The sequence below is a fragment of the Pleurodeles waltl genome, chromosome 2_2 (assembly GCF_031143425.1).
Source record: "Pleurodeles waltl isolate 20211129_DDA chromosome 2_2, aPleWal1.hap1.20221129, whole genome shotgun sequence".
In the NCBI taxonomy this organism is placed as follows: domain Eukaryota; kingdom Metazoa; phylum Chordata; class Amphibia; order Caudata; family Salamandridae; genus Pleurodeles; species Pleurodeles waltl.
In genome coordinates, this window is record NC_090439.1 from 474974066 (window position 1) to 475001271 (window position 27206).

Sequence of the window (27206 nt, forward strand, 5' to 3'; positions counted from 1 at the left end):
TCAGAATTGTTAAGAGTATCTTATATATGATCAGTATTATTAATAGATTTTTCTACCAAAGCAATAATTGCTGACAAAATTATTTCTAAGCATTTGAGGGATTCAGAATTTTGAACATAATGACCAAGGAGGTTACAAGAAGGGCTCCCGAGTAACTCTAAATTAGGTGTGTCAGAAGTAGTCTGGCCCACTTGTAGGGCCACGGTCAGCACATTTTCTTCACCTCACGGTGGAAAACTGGAGGTCAAGGACTTTAGCTGCCCTATGCATAATCACAGCATAGAAGGCAAATTCTTCTGTGGCTCGGCAGGAGATAAAAGAGCTGTCTTTGGGGTGGTATCTACCCCACTAGCCTCTTAAAAGTCCTCAAATTTAGTTTCCTTGGCATAGGGCAGAACATACTCATCACCTGACATTTCAGTCTGGCTCAGAGTTTGTTTAACATTTACATGCCTAACTGCAAAGAATGCAAACTGCAAGGAATTAACCCTTATAACTAACAGGGAACTCCTAAATAGATCTTTCAGTTTCCACCCCATTCTAGTGGACCACAAATGCAATTGTCTTCTGCATTTGTAATCTGCAGTGCAGTAGGTCCAAGTAACAGCTGTTGGAAAGTGGATTATTGGTAAGGGTAGATAAGTACATACACTTAACAATAGGCCACTAACCTCCAGTTAGGTCTCAATAAATGAAACCCAGCTCAACCCTTGGTAGCTTAACGAGCAACAAGGCTGAACTTGGGAGACAACTGTGTGAAGCATTTAGAAATAACAAAATAAAAATCCAATACCAATTTATAAAAATAGATTATATTTTTAACTTCAAAATGACACCAATACAGTTAAAATTGGATAAGTGGAACCAGAGAAATTAATTTTTTAAAGAATTAATGTTTTTAGCGCATAGAAGCAACTGGCACTCAAAGGGTTAAAAAAGGTCACACTGGAAAGGGACAATTTTCAGAGTTCAGGCCACCCACGAGGTATCACTGTCAAACGTACTTTCAGGAAAGTCGTCCACTGCACCAGCCAAGGGTTCAGAGGCTCTGGTTTGCCACCTTAGGGTCTGGGACTACAACTCCCACAATGCACCTCTTCAGCTTATGGAGTTGCTCCAAGTGCCTCCTAATATCTGGACCTTCTGTCAGAGGTCCTTTATGGGTCCTTGAAGTGTCCACAACTTGATCCAAGGTTCCAGAAGCTCAGAGCTGCTCCTTGGGACTACAACAATCCCAGAATGCACCTGGTCAGAATCCTCAAATGGCCCCTGGACGCTGGTCAGCTAGGCTCTGCATGCAGGACTTGATGCAGGGGATTCTGTGCAGCTCCTTTGTGTCTGTGGCAAACAGGGAGTCCCTTCTTGAAGCAGTAGAAAACAGGCAAAGTCCTTTTAGTGGTTAAGCCAAAGTGTGCTGCTGGTGCAGTCCTTCAGTGGAGTGTTCAGGTGCAGGTCATCCCTGCTCCTGGGTGGAAAGCAAGGGGGTCCTGGTTGTCCAATCACAGGCAGGTTCCTTCCCCCTTTGATGATCACTTCCTGAGAAGTGTGGCAAAAATCAATCCCATGGAGCAACATTCTTCTCAAATCCAATATGGTTGAAAGTGATCTTTGGAGATTAGATCTGGCTGATGTTGACCCACTGGTGTGGCTAAACATCCTTAACACACCCCTCTCCTGCCCTCTCCTAATCTAATCAAGAGGGCACCTAACTGTCTGGGGTTGCAGGAAGTGGGGGAGGTCCTGAGCTACTCCAAATGTCCTTCCCTGCATTTGAAGACCAGTTTGGCTGCTCTCCCCCATCCTGTTTCACCATCTGCTGAGGCACATCTCCTTCCTCAGGCACATCCTTTGTGTTCAGCCCAGGCCACTTCACACCTCATCATGGCAGCCTGGCCAGGCTGCCAGAGGCTGGCCAATCTGAGAAGGGCACTACAGAGCTGAAGTTGGCAACTTTCAGGCAGAGTTTTAAAACTCCTTACCGGAACTAGTTATATTAAATCCAACAATTGTAAGTTGCGGGATTTATTATAAATATTAATTTCATACCATTCTCAAGGTATCTGACACTTAAGGGGACTTTATTAATTAAAATAAAGTCTCCCCATTTTAACTTATGGAGGCCATTCACTACAGTGAGGGGAAAAAACGTATTTGTCTATTTTACCTCACCAGGGATTTTAAAACTATTTTATAAGGTCCCAGCTTATAGTTACATGGCACCCAAACCTAGGGGCACGTAGGGCGCTCCTTAGTAGTGACTTATATGTATGTAAAAATAAGGTAGTTCAAGACTTTGGAATTAAAAATACTTCCAAAGTTGAATTTGCATTTAACTAATTTAAAAGCAGCCAGCAAGGCAGGCCTGCCTTTAAAAAGACACCGGGCACCTCTACAGTGCACCTATGGTTGCACTACCATATACTGGGGACTTATAGGTAAGTTGACATAGCCAATTTGCCTAATTTGCTTCCTCATTTTACACAGAGCACAGGTCCTGGGACTGGTTAGCAGTACCCAGAGTACAATCAGTCAGGAAAACATCAGCAAAAAGTAAAAAATGAGAGCAATCAGCCCTGTTTTCTCACAAAGCAATTTAGCAATATGTGCGGGAGACGTCGGTGATAGAGCCTGAAAGGATTCACACTTAACTGTAAGTATGATGTCGAGAGATCTGGTAGTCTTGGTTGTCAAAATTGGCAAGTCTTTCACACAAATAAAATGTTGGTCAGCTGCAAAGTTGGTAATTTCAGAGTTGCTGGCAAAGTTAATGTCAGTGTTGTCCTGCAGAATAGGTAAAAGCACAGCACATACTGATAAGTCACTCTTGGGCTAATGGCCTGCAACTTCAACAGACTGATGATGTCAGGTCTCTGCCACAGACCAGAATCCTCTGATTTCCACCTCTTCCTTATGGACTAAACCCAGCAGAGATACATTAGTGACCACCATCAGCTCTCGGGAGGGGGGTGGAGGGGAGCTGGGGGTGAGGAGGAGGGGAGGGGTGCTGGTTCGGCAGCATTCTCCTCAAAAACATGGATGGAATCCAACAGGTTCTCTTGGTGCTGGGGTCACTGAGGCACCAGATCCCACTGCAGAGCTCCCACAAGCCACCTGGCGGATTTCACAACAAGGATGCAGGAGGCTTATAGGTCAAGAAGCCCCAGAACCACTCTCATTGAGACCCATGACTCAGGCTGAAATATCAGGTTCACAGCCTGAATGTCTTGTGTCTCAATGAGAGTGGCTGTGTTGGAGGGAAGATCCTGAATAGCTCTGTATCCATCATATCTCTACGAAAGACTCAAGTGAGAACACCTACGATGTAAGGAAGGTCACTGGCTATCTGGAGGTGGTCTACGACTGACTGTAACAAACCTGCCTTCAACCCAGCTAGCTGTGGAGATAGGACAACCTGGTATCCTCAATCTCTGAAGCTGTGCTGCACTTTTGTGAACACCCTATGGGCACTGGTTGAGGCCAAAGACGAGAAAAAGAAACTGAAAGTGCACCTAGCTACCTTCAACCGCAGGTAACGTGGGAATACAGGGCAGGTACATGCAAGTAGGAAACCTGTATGTTCAGGGCCACACAATCTAGTCACCCAGATCCAGAGAAGATAGACCCTGGGACAGTAAGCATCTTAAATCTGTCATTCTTCACAAAGACATTCAGAGGGCAAAGATCTAAAATAGGACGAAGCTCACTGTCCTTTTTTTTTGGCACAAGGAAACAGTGACATTAACAACCAGTCCCCATTTCCAAATCTAATGCTCTCTATATCACATCTTTGGCCAGGAGAGTCTGCATTCCTTGCAACAAGATGCCACCTACGGGCACGCTGGAGCAAAGCTGTTTAAAGCTTTGGAAACCAGTCTGCGTCTAGGGATAGTGTAAAGATGAGGAATCTGCAGTCAGAAGAATCCGTTAGAAAACTGCTTTTTGAAGTTATATTTTTTTTCTATAGGATTGTGTAGGGAAATGCCACTGTTGGCATGGTTACCCCCTAACTTTTTGCCTCTTGTTGATGCTAGTTATGATTGAAAGTGTGCTGGGACCCTGCTAACTAGTCCCCAGCACCAGTGTTCTGTCCCTAAACAGTACTTTTGTTCCCACAATTGGCACAGCCCTAGCACACAGCGAAGTCCCTCGTAAATGGTACCCCTGGTACCAAAAGCCCTGTGGCCAGGGAAGGTCCTCAAGGGCTGCAGCATGTATTATGCCACCCTGGCGACCCCTCACTCAGCACATGCACACTGCCTCACAACTTGTGTGTGCTGGTGGGGAGAAAAGGACAAAGTCTATATGGCACTCCCCTAAGGGTGCCATGCCCACAACCCACTGCCTATGGCATAGGTAAGCCACCCCTCTAGCAGACCTTACAGCCCTAGGACAGGGTGCACTATACCACAGGTGAGGGCACAGCTGTATGAGCACTAACCTTAGACATTGTAAGTGCAGGGTAACCATAATGAGTATATGGTCTGGGAGTTTGTCAAACACAAACTCCACAGTTCCATAATGGCTACACTGAATACTGTGAAGTTTGGTATCAAACTTCTCAGCACAACATATCCACACTGTTGTCAGTGTGGGATTTATTGCGAAATGCAAACAGAGGGCATCTTAGAGATTCCCCCGCAAGCCAGCCAACTGCTAGTGCTAGACAGACCAGTTTCTGCCAGCCTGCCACATCCAGAAGGGCTTCTGGCCACATGGGGTGAGTGCCTTTGTGCACTGTGACCAGGAACAAAGCCTGTCCTGGGTGGAGGTGCCTCACACCTCCCCCTGCAGGAACTGTAACACCTGGCAGTGAGCCTCAAAGTCTCAGGCCTGGTGTTACAGCACCCCAGGGCACTCCAGCTAGTGGAGATGCCCAACCCCGACCCCTCCCCAACCCCAGACACAGCCACCACTTTTGGCAGCAAGTCCAGAGGAGATAATGAGGAAAACAAGGAGGAGTCAACCTCCAGCCAGGCCAGCCCCTAAGGTGTCCTGAGCGGAGGTGACCTCTTCCTTAGAATATCCTCCATCTTGCTTTGGAGGATTTCCCCCAATAGGATTAGGGATGTGCCCCCCTTCCCAACGGGAGGACGCACCAAGACGGTGTAACCACTATCTGGGACAGAACCCATTGGCTACTACCCTAAACACACCTCTAAATTTAGTATTTAGGGGCGACCCTGAACCCAGGAAAACAGATTTCCTGATGACCTAAAGAAGAAGGACTGCTGACCTGAAAGCCCCGCAAAGACATTGGAGACGACAAGTGACTTGGCCTCAGCCCTACCGGCCTGTCCCTGGACTCAAAGAACCTGCAAAAGCGGCACATCCAGTGGGGCCAGCGACCTCTGCCGACTCAGAGGACTGCCCTGCAACCTAAAGGACCAAGAAACTCCTGTGCACAGCAGCTCTGACAAATAACAAAGAAGAAACCATCTTTAAAGGGACTCCAGCCTCACTCCTGAAGTGTGAATCCCCAAACTCTCTGCCCCCCACGCCTCTGGCTCGTGTCCAGAGAAACCAACACTGCAGCGAGGACCCCCAGGCGACTCCCATGACGTGGACACCCTGAGACGACCTCCATGCACCCCCACTGTGACGCCTGCAGAGAGAATCCAGAAGATCCCCCTGACCGCGACTGCCCAGTAAGAAAATAAGTTACTTACCTGTAACTGCAGTTCTCCAGTATTGGTATCTTTCATAGATTCACATGCTTGAATCATTCCCCGTCGTCGAGATGGGAGTCCCCGGTAATTCAATAAAGCAGTATATCTATCTCTATCATAGGCTATAATGGCAATGAAAAGGTCAGTTTAATAGCCTAGCCACGTCCTTTTTCAAAAAAGGACCAAACTTGAACTATAACCAATCAGGCAGACAGCACCCCCTAGAACACTCCCAACAGAGGCTGAGTCCCTCAGATTTTCAAGCACAAGTGGGAATAGATAATACCGAGCTATAACGGGAGCCTCTCTGGGGAGGAGGGTGGGTCGCATGTGAATCTATGAAAGATACCAATACTGGAGAACTGCAGTTACAGGTAAGTAACTTATTTTCTTCTCCAGTATTGGATCTTTCATAGATTCACATTCTTGAATCAGAATAGCAAGCAGTTACTGTATTTGTATATCTTATAGTCTTAGCGCAAATAGTGGATGGTGGGTAGAAAATATATATACATAACATTCATATGCAACATAATAAATTTATACATATGTATACATATATAAATATAGATCCATATATATATATATATATATACACATCCTACATTAAAATCTGCATGAATACATAAACACATGGAACCAAAAGGGGCCCCCCTTAATTAAATAAGTGGTATAGTAAAACCAATCCAACCTCTGTATGATTACACTGCGCTGATTTCAGGTAATAATGCTGCATTAATAAAATGCACACTCTTCTAAGTCGCATCACGACACATCTTCTCCTGAGGTACAAAGTAGTTGAAGTGGAACTGCCCCAGTTGAATGCACCCTACTTTTCTCTATGAGGGGATTGAGTGAGTGGCAGGTCTAGACTGCAGCTGAAATTCATTCAGCGATGGTTGCCATTGTGACTGGAGCACCCTTATGAGTGTTACTGAGTCAAACAGTTGGTCAGTTCACATGAGTTGTTTAGTGCGATGTAAGTAGAGATTTTAGATATCACTCGATACCTAGAGTATGAAGAGACCTCTCAGCTGGTGATGCTGAATTCACAAGAAAAGTCCGAAATATTGTAGGCTCATGGAGGCAAAATCTGAAGGAACCACAGGACTAAATCTGTGGATTGGTTCAGAGAAGAACTGAATTGCCTGTGAGGCATAAGAAGGCTCTTGTGTTGATATTTGCCTCATTATGCTAGTTTAGAGGATGTAGGTTTGATTTTCTGGCGCCACAGGCAGAAACTTTCACATTAACGTTTACGTGTCCTTATCGTGGCCTCCTCCTTGACTTAGAGAGAATCCACCTGCAGTCCTGGGGAATATTGAGGTCTTTGGATTGATAGAATTTAGGAGCTGTGTGATTAAGAGGAGAGAAGTCAGGTCAGGAAGAAGGGCCTGGCCTTAGTTTATCATCAAAGGTTTATAGAATGTTGGTAGGTGAATGTGGTTGTGTTCTGATAGCAGGAGAAGCTCAGTGAACCAATGCTGAACTAGCCACCTTGGGACTATCAGGACAAGAGAACACTGCTTTGCTTTCCTCTTGGTGAGCATCTTTGGTATTAAAGGTATTGGGGAAAAAGGTAGATATAGATCCTGGAGCATCTGTCGAAAGGCATTCCACCAAGATTCTGGATGTGGATGCCAACTTGCACAGAACTGGCATTTGCCGGTTTCGTTTGTTGCACAGGGATGTAGAACCAGTTTGCCCAGAACAAGAAGATCACGCTTAGAGCCAAATGATCAAATTCTCCTTCTTGGAGGCTGTTTCTAGTTTTGTTTAGCATGTCTGGTATGAGATTTCTAGTCCAGGTACTATGTTCAGCCCGAAGAGTTATCCTGTGTGTCATTAGCGGACATCAAATTTCCTGTTCTTTCTTGGACAGCGCCAAGGATCTTGCTGCTTTGTTTATTCACTTATTGCATGCTGGTAGTACTGTCCTTGCGAACTAACACTGAAGACTCTGCTACATTGGCAGGAAAAATTTGGAGGCTGAACAGTTGGCTTTGAGATTTAGGTGAATGATATGTATGCTCTTCTGGAGCAGAGACCACTTTCCTCGAATTAGAGGTTCTGTAGAGAAATGCCCCAGCTTCCCAGGGAAGTATTTGTATTCTGAGACTTCCAGATTAGAGCTTCCATCACCTATGTGAACATTCATCAGGCCCTGAAATGATTTGTTTGATTGAGTCTATTGTTTTTGTAGCTGCTTCTGTAAGGCATTCATTTTCAGGCGTACAAGAGGGATCCTATTGATCGCCGAGGACCTGATGCCCAAAAGCTAACTGAACATAAAATATCTCCTTTGATGGAGGAGTTGATTATCTCTGATAATTCACAAGGAGACAGCCTGTGCAACAACTTTAGGCAAGCCTCTGCGGCCTTGGACGCTTGAAATGTCGTTGGTGCTTTTATCAACGAGTTGTCGAAGTTGGGGAAACCCTGCTTGAAAAAGCTGATCTGAAGCCAAATGGAAGAACTCTGAGGAGTGGGAATGCAGAAACAAATATATATATATATATATATATATATATATATATATATATATATATATATATATATATATAATGTCACTTACCCATTGTACATCTGTTCGTGGCATGAGACGCTGCAGATTCACGTGCTTTGCACATCCCTCCATCTAGTGTTGGGCTCGGAGTGTTACAAGTTGTTTTTTTTCGAAGAAGTCTTTTTCTGTCACAAGATCGTGGGACTCCTCCCCTTTCGGCTCCATTGCGCATGGGCGTCGACTCCATCTTAGATTGTTTTCCCCGCAGAGGGTGAGGTAGGAGTTGTGTATTATATTAATAGTGCCCATGCAATGGAGTAAATATGTATGTACATAATGTGGTTTAAAGTGATATATTTAAAAATTTACAAATGTTCAAGATCAACTTCGAAACGGCTACAGGCTCCCGGGGAGGCGGGTGGGCGCATGTGAATCTGCAGCGTCTCATGCCACAAACAGATGTACACTGGGTAAGTGACATTTTCCGTTCGATGGCATGTGTAGCTGCAGATACACATGCTTTGCATAGACTAGTAAGCAGTTATCTCCCCAAAAGCGGTGGCTCAGCCTGTAGGAGTTGAAGTTGTTTGAAATAAAGTCCGTAGTACTGCTTGTCCTACTGTGGCTTGTTGTGTTGTTAACACATCCACGCAGTAATGCTTGGTAAACGTATGAGGCGTAGACCATGTGGCTGCCTTACATATTTCAGTCATTGGAATGTTTCCTAGAAAGGTCAAAGGAACCTTTCTTCCTAGTTGAATGTGCCTTTGGTGTTATAGGCAGTTCTCTTTTTGCTTTGAGATAACAGGTTTGAATACATTTAACTATCCATCTGGCAATGCCTTGTTTGGATATTGGATTTCCTGTATGAGGTTTTTGAAAAGCAACAAACAGTTGTTTTGTTTTCCCAATGTAGTATATTAAAGCTCTTTTGATGTCTAAGGTATGTAGTGCTCTTTCAGCTACAGAATCTGGTTCTGGAAAGAACACTGGTAGTGCTACAGTTTGATTTAAGTGAAACAGTGATATGACTTTTGGTAAGAATTTCGGATTAGTTTGTAAAACTACTTTATGCTTGTGTATCTGAATAAAGGGTTCTTGTATGGTAAATGCCTGTATTTCACTTACTCTTCTTAGAGATGTGAAGGCAATGAGGAATGCTACTTTCCATGTTAAATATTGTATCTCACATGAGTGCATGGGTTCAAACGGTGGACCCATGAGCCGTGTTAAGACAATGTTGAGGTTCCACAAAGGAACTGGTGGTGTTCTTGGTGGGATAATTCTTTTTAGGCCCTCCATAAAAGCCTTTATGACTGGGATCCTAAAAAGTGAAGTTGAGTGTAATTTGCAGATAAGCTGAAATTGCGGTGAGATGTATTTTAATGGATGAAAAAGCTAGCTTTGACTTTTGTAAGTGCAGTAAGTAGCTTACGGTGTCTTTAGCAGATGCGTGTAAGCGTTGAATTTGATTACTATGGCAGTAATAAACAAATTGTTTCCATTTATTTGCATAGCAATGTATTGTTGTAGGTTTTCTAGCTTGTTTTATGACCTCCATACATTCATGTGTAAGGTCTAGATGTCCGAATTCTAAGACTTCAGGAGCCAAATTGCTAGATTCAGTGATGCTGGATTTGGGTGTCTGATCTGTTGTTTGTGTTGAGTTAACAGATCTGGTCTGTTTGGCAGTTTGACATGAGGCACTACTGAAAGGTCTAGTAGTGTTGTGTACCAAGGTTGTCTTGCCCAAGTTGGTGCTATTAGTATGAGTTTGTTTTGACTCAATTTGTTTACTAGATATGGAAGGAGTGGGAGAGGGGGAAAGGCGTATGCAAATATCCCTGACCAACTCATCCATAACGCATTGCCCTGAGACTGATCCTGTGGGTACCTGGATGCGAAGTTTTGGAATTTTGCGTTTTCTTTTGTTGCAAATAGATCTATTTGTGGTGTTCCCCATCTTTGGAAGTGTTTAGTATTTGGGGTTGAATCTCCCATTCGTGGATCTGTTGGTGATCCCGAGAGAGATTGTCTGCTAACTGGTTCTGAATTCCTGGAATGAACTGTGCTATTAGGCGAATGTGGTTGTGAATCGACCAATGCCAATTTTTTTGTGCCAGGAGACACAACTGTGTTGAGTGTGTTCCTCCCTGTTTGTTCAGATAATACATCGTTGTCATGTTGTCTGTTTTGACAAGAATGTGTTTGTGTGTTATTAAAGGTTGAAAAGCTTTCAACGCTAGAAATACTGCCAGTAATTCTAAGCGATTTATGTGAAACTGTCTCAGTTGAGTGTCCCATTGTCCTTGGATGCTGTGTTGGTTGAGGTGTGCTCCCCACCCTATCATGGAGGCATCCGTTGTTATTACGTATTGAGGCACTGGGTCTTGGAAAGGCCGCCCTTTGTTTAAATTTATAGTGTTCCACCCACCATTGAAGCGAGGTGTATGTTTGGCGGTCTATCAACACTAGATCTTGAAGTTGACCCTGTGACCATTGTGATGCTAGGCACTGTTGTAAGGGCCGCATGTGCAATATTGCGTTTGGGACAATGGCTATGCATGAGGACATCATGCCTAGTAGTTTCATCACTATCTTGACCTGTACCTTTTGTTTTGGGTGCATGGCCTGTATTACATTGTGAAATGTTTGTACCCTTTGTGGACTTGGAGTGGCAATCCCTTTTGTTGTGTTGATTGTTGCTCCTAAGTATTGTTGTACTTGACACGGCTGAAGGTGTGACTTGTAGTTGAGAGAGAAACCTAGTTTGTGAAGGGTTTCTATGACGTACTTTGTGTGTTGTGAGCACCGTTCCTGCGTGTTGGTTTTTATTAACCAATCGTCTAGGTATGGGAACACATGTATTTGCTGTCTTCTGATATGAGCAGCCACTACTGCCAGGCATTTTGTAAAAACTCTTGGTGCAGTTGTTATCCCGAATGGCAACACTTTGAATTGGTAATGTACCCCTTGGAATACAAACCTTAAGTACTTTCTGTGTGAAGGATGTATTGGTATATGGAAGTACGCATCCTTTAGGTCTAGTGTTGTCATGTAGTTTTGTTGTTTGAGCAATGGGATTACGTCCTGCAGTGTCACCATGTGAAAGTGATCTGATTTGATGTAGATATTTAATGTTCTGAGATCTAATATAGGTCTTAGAGTTTTGTCTTTTTTGGGTATGAGAAAGTACAGTGAGTAGACTCCTCTTCCTCTCTGATGAATTGGTACCAACTCTATTGCATCTTTTTGCAACAACGCTTGAACTTCTAGTTGTAGAAGATCTATGTGTTGTTTTGACATGTTGTGTGTTTTTGGTGGGAGATTTGGAGGGAATTCTAGAAATTCTATGCAATAACCATGCTGGATAATGGCTAGGACCCACGTGTCTGTTGTTATTTCCTCCCAGTTTTTGTAGAACTTGGTTAGTCTCCCCCCCACTGGTGGTGTGTGTTGGGGATTTGTGACATGTAAGTCACTGTTTGTTTTGTGGAGTTTTGGGACTTTGGAACTTCCCTTTACTCTTTGGGAACTGTCCCCCTCTATATTGTCCCCGGAAAGTTCCCTGCTGGTATTGGCTCTGATAAGTGGGCCTTGTTTGTGAGGTTGTGGGTTCAGTGCTTTGTCCTCGAAACGCCCCTCGAAATTGTGATCTTCGAAATGTGCCTCTGCTCTGTGGGGAGTAGAGTGCGCCCATGGCTTTTGCCGTATCAGTGTCTTTAAGTTTTTCGATAGCAGTGTCCACCTACGGCCCAAACAACTGCTGTCCGTTAAATGGCATATTCAGCACGGCTTGTTGTATTTCCGGCTTGAATCCAGATGTATGCAGCCATGCATGTCTCCGTATTGTTACTGCTGTATTGACAGTCCTAGCAGCTGTGTCTGCTGCATCCATTGCTGACCGTATCTGATTGTTCGAGATACTCTGTCCTTCCTCTACCACTTGTTGCGCTCTTTTTTGGAACTCCTTGGGCAAATGTTCTATAAAATGTTGCATTTCGTCCCAATGAGCCCTGTCTTATCTCGCCACAAGGCCTGTGAGTTGGCAATGCGCCATTGGTTGGCTGCTTGTGCCGCCACTCTTTTCCAAGCCGCATCGAACTTACAACTCTCCTTGTCTGGAGGTGGTGCATCTCCTGAGGAGTTCGCCCTCTTGCATGCTGCACCTACTACCACTGATTCTGGTGTTAACTGTTGTGTGATGTACACAGGGTCTGTTGGTGGCGGTTTATATTTTTTCTCCACCCTTGGAGTTATTGCCCTTCCTTTGACAGGCTCTTCAAACACTTGTTTGGAGTGTTTTAGCATTCCAGGTAGCATGGGGAGGCTCTGGTACTGGCTATGTGTGGACGACAGTGTGTTAAATAGAAAGTCGTCTTCAATTGGCTCTGTATGCAGGCTAACATTATGAAACGCCGCTGCCCTTGACACCACCTGTGTGTAGGTGGTAGAGCCCTCAGGTGGTGACGGTCTGGCTGGATAACAGTCGGGACTGTTATCTGACACTGCCGCATCATAAAGATCCCACGCGTCTGGATCATCCTGACTCATCCCTGTATGAGTTGGGGATTGCATCATTGGTGGAGTGGCTACCGGTGATGGCTGTGGAGAGCGTTGTGGAGATGGTGGCGGGGTTACTTGTTTAGCCACCTTTGCCTGTGGCTGCTTGTCTTTCTCTTGGAAGGCAAGTTTTTGTTTCATCCGAATCGGAGGGAGAGTACTGATCTTCCCCGTTTCTTTTTGGATGTGGAGCCTTCTTTGGGTGTAATCTGGCTCCATTGTCTCTAGTTCCTGTCCAAATCTATGTGTTTGCATTTGTGAGGACAGGCCCTGTTCCTCTGTGTAGGAACTTGTTTTCGGTTCCGAGGCTGGATGTTTCGGTACCGAAACCTTTTCGGCTGCCTTTTTGGGTTCCGACGCCACTTTTGTGCTCTTCGGCGTAGTGATCTCTCGGTGCCGACTTGCTTCAGTGCCGCTCTCTCAGTGTCGAAATTGCTCTGACCCGGTGTCGAGTCTGCTCTGTGCCGGTATCTCGACCGGAGTCAGATGACTTCGACACATGCATGCCCTTTTTCGGTGCCAATGCTCGGTCACCTATTTTTCCGGTTAAGCCATGGCCTGCCGGCGGTGGCGTCCCCTGGGCTTTTGTGGTCTTTGCGTGAGTTTTGTGTATCGATGTCTTACTCACGGTTTTCGGCGTCTGTTCAGGATCGACCTCTTCCGAGTCCGAATCCTCGATGGAGAAGGCTTCCTCTTCTTCTTCCATCTGTTTTTGTCCTGTCGGCACTGACGCCATCTGTAGTCTTCTTGCTCTTCGGTCCCTTAAGGTCTTTCTGGACCGAAACACTAGACAGGCCTCACAAGTATCCTCCTTGTGTTCTGGAGACAAACACAAATTACAGACCAGATGTTGATCTGTATAAGGATACTTGTTGTGACATTCGAGGCAGAAGCGGAATGGGGTCCGTTCCATTAGATTTGAAGACGCACGTGGTAGGGCTGACCAGGCCCCGCCAGGGAATCGAAAACCCCGAAGGGCAACCGGAGCTCTTCCAAATTCGGTGTCGATTTGTTGTAACTAACCCGATACCGAACGCAAACAATACTGTCGAGTTTTCCGAGATTTTCACTAACTTTCTGAACCGAAACGCGGAGCGAAAAGGAACACGTCCGAACCCGATGGCGGAAAGAAAACAATCTAAGATGGAGTCGACACCCATGCGCAATGGAGCCGAAAGGGGAGGAGCCCTCGATCTCGTGACTCGAAAAGACTTCTTCGAAGAAAAACAACTTGTAACACTCCGAGCCCAACACTAGATGGCGGGATGTGCAAAGCATGTGTATCTGCAGCTACACATGCCATCGAATATATATATATCTCCTGTGCTGAAGGAGACCATATAAAATGATTGTTTCCGGAAATGCTTGTTGATTTCTGGAGGTGTATAATGGATGGACACTCCTCTGTTTTCTGGTTTATGAGGCAAAACCAAGAATAGAAGCCTCTTTCCTGCTGAGAATATGGGTTTCTCTGTATGGACCCCTTGATCAGAGTAGCTAGCACTTCCTTCCGAAGGTAGATGGCAGAATCTGGATGAACTGCAACATATATCCATACGTGAGGAGATCCAGGACTTGTGTCCGATGTTATTTTCTGCCATAGATGACAATTTTTGGAAAGTTTTTTCCCACTGGATGGTGTAATCAACACCATAACGTTGTCACTGTAGGTAAGATAGCTTAAGTGCCTCTGAGAGGGTTGTTAAATCAGATACATATCAATAGATAATTGTCTTTTTTGGGTCCCTCTAGAGATTCTTTCATTTGAAATTGTAATGCCCCAAAAGATAATGCAGTGTCAAGAGTCACTGTTGACTGCTTGCAAGTAGTCGTCTACATGCATGGCATACAGAGCGTCGGCATGGTACTGTAAAATATTAGATCTATTTGTATCTCAGATTTTTAAATGTTGTTGCCTTAATCCGTAATATCCAAGGACCACTGACCCTGCCAGTTGTGAAAATACTATTGAAGCTTTATCTATAGCACTGTCTATGCTGACATCTCACTCCACTACAGTAGCATTTTTTTATTTATTTTTTTCTTACAGCAAACATTTTATTTATGTGGCCATGTCTGGCCACATCCGGTGGCTATACCTGCCCTGTACTACCAGTGAATTGGCAGCCCGTACAGTACTCTGGACCTAGATGAGAACGTGTCCTTGCTGGTTAGGTGGAACTATGAATAATAGGGTTTTCCATGATTGTAATTCCTCTTGGATATATGAGCAATTAGAATAGGTTTTACAGCTTTCCTATTTCAATTCATAAAGAAAAAAAAATCTAATTTCTTATTTACTATAGGAAACTGAAAGTGTTTGGTCGCTCGCTCCGAAGGGTATAGAAAACCCCAAAATAAATCTGGTGGGGAAATCCACCAGTTGTGGCTGTAATATGCTCTGAAGCTCTAGTATGAGATACAGGGACCCGCCCATGCTCTGCATCAATATATTGACTGTTGAAGACATGCTCATATTGGTACCTCAATGCTTGACACTAAATTATTCTGGATTATGTGCGTTTTGCTCTTGTTGACAATTATGTGTTTTCGTCTTAATTTGTATTGTGATCAAGTTCAACGAGGCGGATGTAAACAACTAGGCTCATGTAGACAATGTTTGCTGTTGTTGACGAGGCCTTTACCGTAGACGAGGCCTTCGTAGAGGATGCAGTCATAGACAAGGCCGTCGTCGACAAAGCATACAGAGACAAAGCCATCATAGATGTGGTTCTATAGACTAGGTCATTGCAGGCAAGGCTGTAGTAGTAGACAACAATCAGAAAAGGCTGTCGCATATGAACATTTTAGATGAGACTGTCACAGATGACTATCATAAAAGAGGCCATCGTATATGACCGTCGTAGACCATCGTATATGAGGTTGTCATAGACTAGCATCATAGATGAGGTCGCCGTAGACGACCGTCATAGATGATACTGCCATATAGTAGCATCATTGATGAGGCTGTCGTCGAAGACTGTCGTGGATGAGGCTGTCGTAGATAAGCATCGTAGATGAGGCAGTCGTGGATGAGCGTCGTAGATGAGGCAGTCGTGGATGAGCGTCGTAGATGAGGCAGTCGTGGATGAGCGTCGTAGATGAGGCCGTCGTGGATGAGCGTTGTAGATGACTATCGTAGATGAGGCAGTCGTAGGCAGCCATCGTAGATGAGGCAGTCGTAGGCAGCCATCGTAAATGAGGCAGTCGTAGGCAGCCATCGTAAATGAGGCAGTCGTAGGCAGCCATCGTAAATGAGGCAGTCGTAGGCAGCCATCGTAAATGAGGCAGTCGTAGGCAGCCATCGTAAATGAGGCAGTCGTAGGCAGCCATCGTAAATGAGGCAGTCGTAGGCAGCCATCGTAAATGAGGCAGTCGTAGGCAGCCATCGTAAATGAGGCCGTCGTAGGCAGCCATCGTAAATGAGGCCGTCGTAGGCAGCCATCGTAAATGAGGCCGTCGTAGGCAGCCATCGTAAATGAGGCCGTCGTAGGCAGCCATCGTAAATGAGGCCGTCGTAGGCAGCCATCGTAAATGAGGCCGTCGTAGGCAGCCATCGTAAATGAGGCCGTCGTAGGCAGCCATCGTAAATGAGGCCGTCGTAGGCAGCCATCGTAAATGAGGCCGTCGTAGGCAGCCATCGTAAATGAGGCCATTGTCGACGACCACCGTAGAAGACCGTCGTCGACGACCACCGTAGAAGACCGTCGTCGACGACCACCGTAGAAGACCGTCGTCGACGACCACCGTAGAAGACCGTCGTCGACGACCACCGTAGAAGACCGTCGTCGACGACCACCGTAGAAGACCGTCGTCGACGACCACCGTAGAAGACCGTCGTCGACGACAGTCGTCGATGAGCACCGTAGAAGACAGTCGTCGACAAGCACCATAGACAACCACTGTAGATGACTGTCATAGACAACCACTGTAGATGACTGTCATAGACAACCACTGTAAATGACTGTCATAGACAACCACTGTAAATGACTGTCATAGACAACCACTGTAAATTACTGTCATAGACAACCACTGTAAATTACTGTCATAGACAACCACTGTAAATGACTGTCATAGACAACCACTGTAAATGACTGTCATAGACAACCACTGTAGATGAGGCCATAGAAGATGACCATCATAGATGAGGCCATCGTAGATGAGGCCCTTCCTAGATGAAGCCATCAGAGACCACTGTAGATGACTGTCGTAGACGAGCACTGTAGATGACCGTCGTAGACGAGCACTGTAGATGACCGTCGTAGACGAGCACTGTAGATGACCGTCGTAGACGAGCACTGTAGATGGCCGTCGTAGAAGAGCACTGTAGATGACCGTCGTAGACGACCACTGTAGATGACCGTTGTAGACGACCACTGTAGATGACCGTCGTAGACGACCACTGTAGATGACCGTCGTAGACAACCACTGTAGATGACTGTCGTAGACAACCATCATAGATGAGGCCATAGTAGATGCCCATCATAGATGAGGCCCTTCAAAGATGAGGCCATCACAGACCACGGTAGATGACCGTCGTACACGATCATCATAGATGGGGCCGTCGTAGATGAGGCCATCATAGACGAGGCCCTTTGTAGACGAGGTAATACTAGTCAACATTGTCAACCACCTCACAGTAATTCCTGTGAATGATGATTTTACAGGCGGTTTTCAGACACCCCATTGTAATATTATGAGCGTCTCTCTGATGTATTGTCAGAGTTGAAGAGCAAGTTGAGGGTCTATTTACATGTTTTTTTTTTTGTGTGAGAAATGCCTTATGAAGACTCATGGTAAGCCTTTTTATGGCTTTTCTGCATGCCTTCCGGAGAGCCTGGCGCAACGTCTCCCTTTGACCGCTCCTGTGAGGTGAAGGAATCCTCGTTGTCCTCATTATTAGTGACAGATTTTAAATGTTGTACTCCCAGCCAGTAATAGCCTCATCTCTCAGAACATGAGAATTTTTGAGGAAAAGGTTAGACATATTTATGTTGTCTTTTACCCTGTTTACTGCTACTCCAACATATTAGTGCCAGGGTTAGAGAAATGAAACAGGAAATATAATCTTGGATGATCCAAAAAAGAAGAAAAAGCTGAAGAACTGAGCAGAGCTCAGGGAGACTCCCTTCACACAACGTGCGGTAGAAAATCTGAGGGACTCAGCCTCTGTTGGGAGTGTTCTAGGGGGTGCTGTAGCCTGCTTGGTTATAGTTCAAGTTTGGCCTTTTTTTTTTTTTTAAAAAGGACATGGATAGGCTATTAAACTGACCTTTTCATTGCCATTATAGCCTACGATAGTGATATATGTGTACTGCTTTATTGAATTACCGGGGACTTCCATCTCGACAACTGGGAATGATTCAAGCATGTGAATCTAAGAAAGATCCAATACTGGAGAAAAAAGAACCCGATGCCTGGAAGAAGCACTGCACCCCAGGCCCGAGAGGAACCAACTACTGGTGCAAGAGTGACCAGCAGGCGGCCCTCATCGTTGCCCAGTCGGTGGCTGGCCCGAGAAGCCCCCTTGTGCCCTGCCTGCATCGCCAGAGTGACCCTCCATTGAAACCAATGCAAAACCCAACACCTACTTTGCACACTGCACCCGGTCGCCCCTGTGCCGCTGAGGGAGTATTTTGTGTGCCTGTGTGTGATCCCCCGTGCTCTACAAAACCCCCCTGGTCTGCTCCCCGAGGACGCAGGTACTTACCTGTAAGCAGTCTGAAACCGGGGCACCCTTCGTCTCCATAGGCACCTACATTATTTGGGCCCCTCTTTGACCTCCGCACCTGACCGGCCCCGTGTTGCTGGTGCTGGGTGTTGGGGGTTGACTTGAACCTCTAACGGTGGGCTGCCTATGCCCCGGGGACTGAACTTGTAAGTGCTTTACTTACCTGCTAAACTAACTTGTACTTACCTCCCCCAGGAACTGTTGAATTTTGCACTGTGTTCACTTTTAAAATAGATTATTGCCATTCTCAACAAAACTGTGTACATTACTGTTTTCATTCAAAGTTCTTTATGTACCTATGCCAAGTACCTTACAATTTATGTACTTACTTGAATTCTGAATCTTGTGGTTCTAAAATAAATTAAGAAAATAATATTTTCCCATATAAAAAACTACTGGCCTGTAGTTACGTCTTTGAGTGTGTGTTCCCATTTATTGGCTGTGTGTGTACAACAAATGCTTAACACTACCCTCTGATAAGCCTACTGCTCGACCAAACTACCACAAATAGAGCATTAATATTATTTATTATTGCCACTATCAGCCTCTAAGGAGAACCCTTGGACTCTGTGCACACTATCTCTCACTTTGAGATAGTATATACAGAGCAAACTTCCTACAAATTGCTCCCAGACTGGTTTCCATTATGGATGCCTTAGGTTGATACTGACGTACCACAGTCATGCAATTTCTCACTGTTATAGGGTCAACATATAAGATACATCATTGTTTTAAGGATGGAGATCACATCCCCACATATATTGTTTTTCAGTTTTCTTTTTAACACTAAAAGAATACATAAAATATAAAAAATAAAAAATGCACCCAAAACTAACTTCACACAGCACTTAATTAAGGTATTAAATATGCAAAATAAATACAGAAATCAAGTTGAGTCTAGAAATAAGAAAATTAGCAAACTAATTACAATTTCCATAGGCTCATATGGTGAAGGAACAATTTCAACCTTAAGGACATGCTTTTGCAACTAAACAGCCCATAAAAACAGACCACTCCGTGTTAAAACTAGATTCCCGTCTTTAGTCAACAACATAGGCGCAGCTTTAGTTTACCTGACAAGTGGCTCTGTGCAGTCTGTCCGCCATTATCCAGTCCAGGCTTTTTATCTAGGAGCCATCTGAAACCCTAAATTTGGCGGTTTCCTTGTATCATTCTAAATATGGACTTACGTAATAGGAAAACAGAAAAAATGCTGTTCGCTACAAAGCCTGGATAAGCTAGAGGAGTCACACGTAACGTGGGGGCCACCTGACAGCTATTTTTCAGTGATAAATAAAGGAAAACAACTGCAAGCGTCCTTGAGGTTTACAGTGTAAAAGGTGCAAGATTCATGGACCCGGTGAATATCTTTGTTAGGCATCCATTGCAAAATGATTCAAAAGGTCATTCATTTGAGCTGTTAAACTTGAACTGAGCTCAATATTAAATAATATAAGTAACCATAATAGTTTCTGCAGGGGTACTGAATTTGGAGTTCAAATGCACTAGCAAGTCATGCTTCGGTTACTAAAGTACTGCTTGTGGCACCAGCTAGGTAGGTAAAGGTACGCCTTCTCACACTGTGCCACCAACACTGTACCCTGCATGTGTACGTAGGGGGTTGAAAGACTGTGTGCTTCTAATAATAAAGGGGTATCTTTTTCTCCATCAGCACAAGAAGGGACTCACTATCCTCATGTGAGCAAGAAAAAAAAAAGGGAATGTGTTTGTTTCTTTATGAGAGTGTGTGTGTGAGTGTGTCTGTGAGAGGCTGAGTGTGCCACAGCGTGCGTGTGTGTGTGTGTGTGTGCGCGCGTGTGTGTGCCTGTGCGTGAGAATGAATGTGAGAGGGCATGTGAGCATGTGCACACCTGAGGGTGGAGAACTCAGCCACAACAGTATAGTACAATAGTTCAGTGGTGTGACAAAACAGGGCTGATTGCAGAGGCCCCCTAACTTTTTGCCACCATATTTTTCACTTTTTGCTGGTGTTTTCCTGACCCTGGTGGTGCCCTGGGTACTGCTAACCAGTCACAGGGTGTGTGCTCTGTGTAAAATGAATATGCAAATTAGACTAATAATTGGCTTTGTCAACCTACCTATACATCACCTAGTATATGGTAGGGGATGTAGGTTTAGGGACGACAGCATAGGCAGTGCACCCATAGGTGCACTAATGAGGTACCCAGGGTAATTTTAAAAGCAGGCCTGCCTTGCTGGCTGCTTTTAAATTAAAGTTACATGCAAATTCGACTTTGGAATTAAAAGTACTCTTAAAATACCCTATTTTTACATATAATTCGCCCCTAAGGTGTGTCCTATGTGCCCCTAGGGTTGGGTGCCATGTAACTATATGCAGGGGGCTTATAAACATTGTTTCATAAGCCCTGGTGAGGTAAAATAGGCAATTTCGTTTTTCCTCACTGTAGTGAATAGCCTCCATAGACTAAAATGGAGAGACTTTATTTTATTTATTAAAGTCCCCTTAAGTGTCAGATATCTTGTGTCTAGTATCAAATTAATTGTTATAATAAATCCCACAACATGTAATTGTTGGATTTAATATAACTAGTTCAGATAAACAGTTTTAAAACTCTACCTGAAAGTTGCCAACTTAAGCTCTGTAGTGCCAGGCTGCCTTGAGGTGAGATGTGGCCTGGGCTGAGCACAAAGGATGTGCCTGGGGGAGGAGATCTGCCTCAGCAGATAGGGAAACAGGCAGGGGGGGAGGGGTAGGGTGGCCAAACTGGTCTTTAAAGGCAGGGAAGGACATTTGGAGCCGCCCAGCACCTCCTTCACATCCTGCAACCCCAGATAATTAGGCGCTCTTTTGATTAGATTATATTAGATTAGGAGAGGGCAGGAGAGGGGTGTGTTTAGGATTTTTAGCCACACCAGTGGGTGGGCTCATCCAGATCTATCCTCCAAAAATCACTTTCAGCCATGTTGGATTTTAAAGAAATGTTGATCCCGGGGATTGATTTTTGCCACACTTCCTAGGAAGTGGTCATCAAAGATGGAAGAAGCCTGCTTGTGATTGGATACCCAGGAACCCCCCCCCCCCCCCACCCTTGTTTTTCACCAAGGATAAATATGGCAGAGCTGCACCCACATCTCAGATTCATACAAGGAACAAGATAAAGAAGAAGGACTGACCTGCTGGACCCCTGACCTGCACCTGGGCATTACACTCTGAAGGACTGCACCGGCTACACACTTGTGCTTAACCACTAAAAGGACTTTCCCTGTCTTCTACCGCTTCAAGAAGAGACTCCCTGGTTGCTACAGGTACAAAGGAGCTGCCCAGAGACACCAGCATCCAGTGGCCATTTGATGATTCTGACCAGGTGCATTATGGGAATTGTAGTCCCAACTACCAAGGAGCAACTCAGAGCTTCTGGAACCTTGGATCAAGTTGTGGACACTTCAAGGACCCAAAAAGGACATCTGGAAGAAGATCCAGAAGTTTTGAAATCTTTAGAGCAACTCCATAAATTGAAAAGGGGCATTGTGGGAGTTGTAATCCCAGACCCAAAGAGGCACACCAGAGCCTCTGAACCCTTGGCTGGGACTGTGGGCCACTTTCCTGAATTAAGAAACACTTCTGAAATAAGTGTGACACTGTTTCCTCGTGGGTGGCATGAACTCTGGATTTTGCCCCTTTCCAGTGTGACCATTCTTTTAACCCTTTGAACGGTAGTTGCTTCAATGCGCTAGAAAACATTAATTCTTATAAAATTCATATCCCCGGTTCCCCTTATCCAATTTTAACCATTTTGTTGTCATTTTAAAGATAAAATACTGTTTTGTGATTTTTAAATGCTTCACACATGTCTCCTAAGTTAAGCCTTGTCGCCAACCTACCAAGCGTTGAGCTGGGTTTAATTTACTGAGACCTAACTGGACCTATGTGGGGGTTAGTGCCCTATTGCTAAGTGTAGGTACTTACCTGCCCTTACCAGCAATCCACTTTCCAACAAGTGGATTAATGCATCCATTGCCAAGATCAGTCTGTAATGTTAAGGTGAGAGGTTCGAGCCCCAATGGCACCACTTAACCTTTAATCAATCTGATATAACCCACTAGTTCAAAATAATTAATACTCGTTTGTATCTGCAGTTTGGACAGATTGGCAGGGCCCAAAATGTGTAGTACATAAACTGCACATTCTGTGATAATTTGCACCTCAGCTCTACTTAGCACCACATAACATACTGAAAGTTTCTGCTGATTTGGGGTGGGACGGGATGTTTTCACACTGCAAAAATAATGTTTGTACGTTGTCTTCAAAGAATAAACACATTAATTAAAAAAAAAAAAAATCATTATGGGAACTGGCAGGGAGATTGACAGTTCCATAGGGTGAGGAGGAGGAACAAATGATTTAGGTAACTTTTAAATAGCCCAAGATCTGGGATTTCCAACACCCCCTACTAGCATTATTAATAAATGTCATCTTGTTCTGACCAATTATACTTTAGCTACATGCTTCTATATGCTCCCAATGCTGTTCTAATATTAATCAGATATATGCAGATTGCTGTTCGTGGGACTTGTCTGAATGCTGGAGCTACCTAAGCATTATGATATTAACAACAGGTGAAGACATGCAGGGTACAAAGTGTGACTAGCCCATCCCTGTAGAATACACATATACACGGATAAAATGTTAACCAAATATCCTCAGAGAACCCATAGCCACCTCCACCCTGGCAAAGTTGCTTTTAAATGATATATAATTTTAACAACTGGTACTCGCCCCATATGTAAATGCACTACTTGCCACACCCTGTTTTAATATTTCCATCGGTAACAGGCCTCAAAGCCCCGTTTTTATTTATATATTTACTTCCGCTGTATTTTTTTTTTTTTTTACATTTATGTAACTGGCCCAATATGCTTTGAAAAGTACCAGTTAAACCGCTGTAAAATTACCTTTAACGTTATCGAATTCTGACCAGGGTAATTAACTAGTGTCCTGGGCAACTAATTATTTTCTTTAACCGAAAATACAATTTAATTGAGGATAACCCTCAAACTCACTCATGAAAAGGCTTTTCAATGTTATCCAGTTATGACCAGTGTGTCTGATCCAATGTGCTTTCACGTACATATTTCTGTGATATCTCTGAAACATGTTGCTAGTCTCATGTCCTCTACATCTTAGCCCGTTTTACCCAACAGTTCCGATCCACTTCTCTCTAAAATGCCTAACGTTTCCACGAATATCCTTTCAGAGTACCACCAGACCAGACCCCCTTGTAAAGTCTTTTCTCGGCCCGATCACTTTCCGTTAAATCCCAAGCTGAGAATTCGAGGTTATGCCATTGCTCCTAAATAATGAGCACACACTCCCAACCAGTCATTCGAGAGAAATTAATACTGGAGGCTGAAAGGAAGTGGAAGGGTGTTTTACAATAGAGAGTACATTATTGCTATTGCTATATACTTACTTCGTCTCTATCTTAACATAGTTAGAAAAGGGAGCAACTTACTTGAAGGAAAACATGGATCCTCTGGGTATGTTTCAGTGTAATAAAGAAAAGGATGATAACGGATGATCCCTTCAACAACACCGTCCCCATCAACTAACGCCTTAAACTCAAAGCTGTCAGCTGCTGTTCGTATATACAAGGTCTGCATATCGTCCTGCATCTCTCTCAGGTTGACAATGCGAGGAACTTTTCCCTTTTCATACATGGTTATCTAAATGAACAAATAAAAACAAATTAAGCAACAAGCAACCATGAGACGTGTTCATTCGGGTAAGAAAACTTAAAATTTACAGAAACAGTTTAGAGGTTTTAGGAGATGTTATGCACAATTTTCTATTGAAATGACTAAATTACGTATTACGGTAAACTAGACCTTTGTTTTAACATTTTGCTCGCAGCAAAGGATTACATTTCATGCACTTTATATTCTGTAAACAACTCTGGTATAAGGACATGGTTTGATTAGTGTTACACAGTAGTTGTAGAAAAAAAAATCAAAGTACGCAAGAGCTAACAAACAGATTATTTCGATGTTGGCTTGCTAGTTTTGTATATTAAGAATCAGGCCCTTGAGGACACCACTGCATTTTACACACGAATATAAACTGAGATAAACATAGGCGAAGTATTTACCATTGAGAGCATGGAAAGTAAGGGGAAAATTACAACAATTACTACGTGTGATAGTAAAACAATAATATAGTGACAACAAATATCAGTGGTGGATGGTCAAGAAAAAAAACAGGGCACGAGCATAGCAAATACCAATTAATCTGATAACCAGTCTCTAGAAATAGATAAAACATGGAGTAATGAGATGTGTTTAAGAGAAGTCCGCTAGTTCCGTTGCGAGGGGCAATTAAGGGAGAAATGATCTTTCTTTGAGAAGGGAAGAGTCACTCCATGATGTAAATACCAATATGTAACTGCTTACGTAATTAATGCTGTTACGTTGTCCAACCCGACCCAAGAGTACATGAGGGCTTTGCAATAAAATATTGCACAAAGAAAACATGAGAACTAGAACTGAAACATTTATAGTGCAGGAAAGTTGAAACATAGCAATGGTTCAACTTTTTATTTAATTGTAGAAGTTGTTTTACTTTCAATTTAGAGTTGTTCATAGTGCTAACTGCCCCCTTTCATTTACTTTAGAGCTCTGCATGCAAGTTGAAGGCTGGATGCTGTGATGATGAGGAACAGAACGTCAGAGTCCAGAAAGGGCCAAGAGAGTTCTTGTCAGTTATCCTTACATCCGAACTTATTCGTGAAGCACTTAAATTCTGGCTCTGCCTTCAAGCGTGGATTCGGTGCACTCCATCGCCTACAGCCCGGGACTCTGCAGCAATGCTTTAGAAAGACTAGTGTGTGATGAGACTTGCCGTTATAAACTACAAATTTCTGATGAGAATTGGAGTTGCCAGTATCAGAAGATTTTCAGGTTCTTTTCTTCATTAGGAGCTGTGGGTGGTGAAGACGACTTTAAATTATGTAATCTCGTTCGCAGAAGCAAAAGTCATGCCTTAAATGCTACTTTCATATTCGAGAGCTTTCAGTTTCAGGCTCGTCTGTCTTTTTAAGAGTATCTGCAGCCAGTCAATGAGCTGATTTTGGATCCCCTTGTAGATTATATTAGTGTAGTCGCGGCGCGCCCTCCAAGGCTCTGGTTTCCTGAAACCGATGATCACTACTGAGGGAGAGGGAGATTTTCCAAAGAAAGACTTGTAAATTGACGCGCTGAATGACCACATTGACTTGGGGTACAAAGGACCTCTGAATCAAATATGATTTCCGGGTCCCGGACATTTTTGTGTGGTGCATGGCTACATATGGGGATGATGGAAGGTTATTCGAAGGGGAATGAGTTTGAATCAGCTCTACCCTTCCTTAGAAACGTACCTTTTGCAGCATTAAAACAGCGATCTGTCTTTCATCTCACAAAAACTGTAAACCTAGCATGGAGTGATCCAAGTGCCATACATCAGCTCTTACTAGCTAGAAATTAATTCTGGTGTTTTCAGTGTTTATTGTAGGTTCACCAGATTACTGCATAATGAGCTGCACTAGGCGGCATCCACACACATTAACAAGCAAGCCTGGTACATTATGCAGGTTTTATTGACAAAGGTCTGCGTGGCTGCAGTTAAAAAAACAAGCATTTCCAATGGAATCGATCTCGCATTTGCTAGAGATAGAGCCATTGACGCTGTAAATTACAGTGTTTTTTACCCATGTGGTTTGGTTTGGAGTGAAGTCGATAAATGTGGTGTGGCGAGGAATTATGTGGGTTATGTTGTGTTACGTTTATGCTATGCTATGTTGTTATAGGTCATGTTATGCTGTGTTGTGTTATGCTGTGTTGTGGTATGTTATGCCATGCTGTGTTATGTTATACTGTGGTATGTTATGCTACGCTATGTTGTGTAGTGTTGTGTTATGCTATGTCATATTGTGTTATGTTATGCTATGTTGTGTTGGTATGCTGTGTTATGTGTTGTGCGATGTTGTTTTATGTTATGCTATGAAGTGTCATATTATGCTATGATGTGTTATATTGTGCTAAGTTCTGCTATGCTGTGCTACAATGTGTTATGCTATGCTATGTTGTGTTAGATTATGTTATGCTGTGCTATGTTGTGTTATGCTATGTTGTGTTATATTGTGTTATGTTGTGTAATACTGTTATGCTGTTATATTGTGTTATGCTATGGTGTGTTATACTATGTTGTGTTGTGCTATGTTGTGCGATCTTGTGTTATATTCTGTTGTGTTAGGTTATGCTATGTTGTGTTATGCTAAATTGTTAAAATGTGTTATACTATTTAGTGTTATACTGTGTTCTGCTATGCTGTGTTATGCTATGTTGTGTTATATTGTGCTATGTTGTGTTATGCTATTCTATGTTGTATTATGTTGTGTTATACTATGTTGTTTTATGTTATATTGTATTGTGTTATGTTATGCTAAACAGTGTTATGTTGTGCTATGCTATGTAGTATTATATTGTGTTATGCTATGTTGTGTTATGCTATGTTGTGGTATGCTATGCTATGGTAAGCCACAATATATTGTGTTATATTCTGTTATGTTAAGCTATGTTGTGTTATGTTATGCTATGTTGTGTTATGCTATGCTATGTTGTGCTATGTTGTGTTATGCTGTGCTATGTTATGTTGTGTTATGTGCTGCAGTGCTGTGTCATGTTACGCTATGCATGCTATGTTGTGTTATGCTAGATTGTGTTA

At 43.7% G+C, this 27206-nt stretch overlaps 1 protein-coding gene across 3 annotated transcripts in view; it reads right to left on the reverse strand.

Annotated features, from left to right (window-relative positions):
- Positions 1–27206, reverse strand: part of SMCHD1 (structural maintenance of chromosomes flexible hinge domain containing 1) — a 2128336-nt gene that overhangs the window by 1814434 nt on the left and 286696 nt on the right. For all 3 annotated transcript variants that reach the window (XM_069219969.1, XM_069219967.1, XM_069219968.1), the window contains exon 10: positions 23962–24172. In XM_069219969.1, the coding sequence (XP_069076070.1) occupies positions 23962–24172 (211 nt within the window). The remainder of the gene's footprint in view (positions 1–23961; positions 24173–27206) is intronic.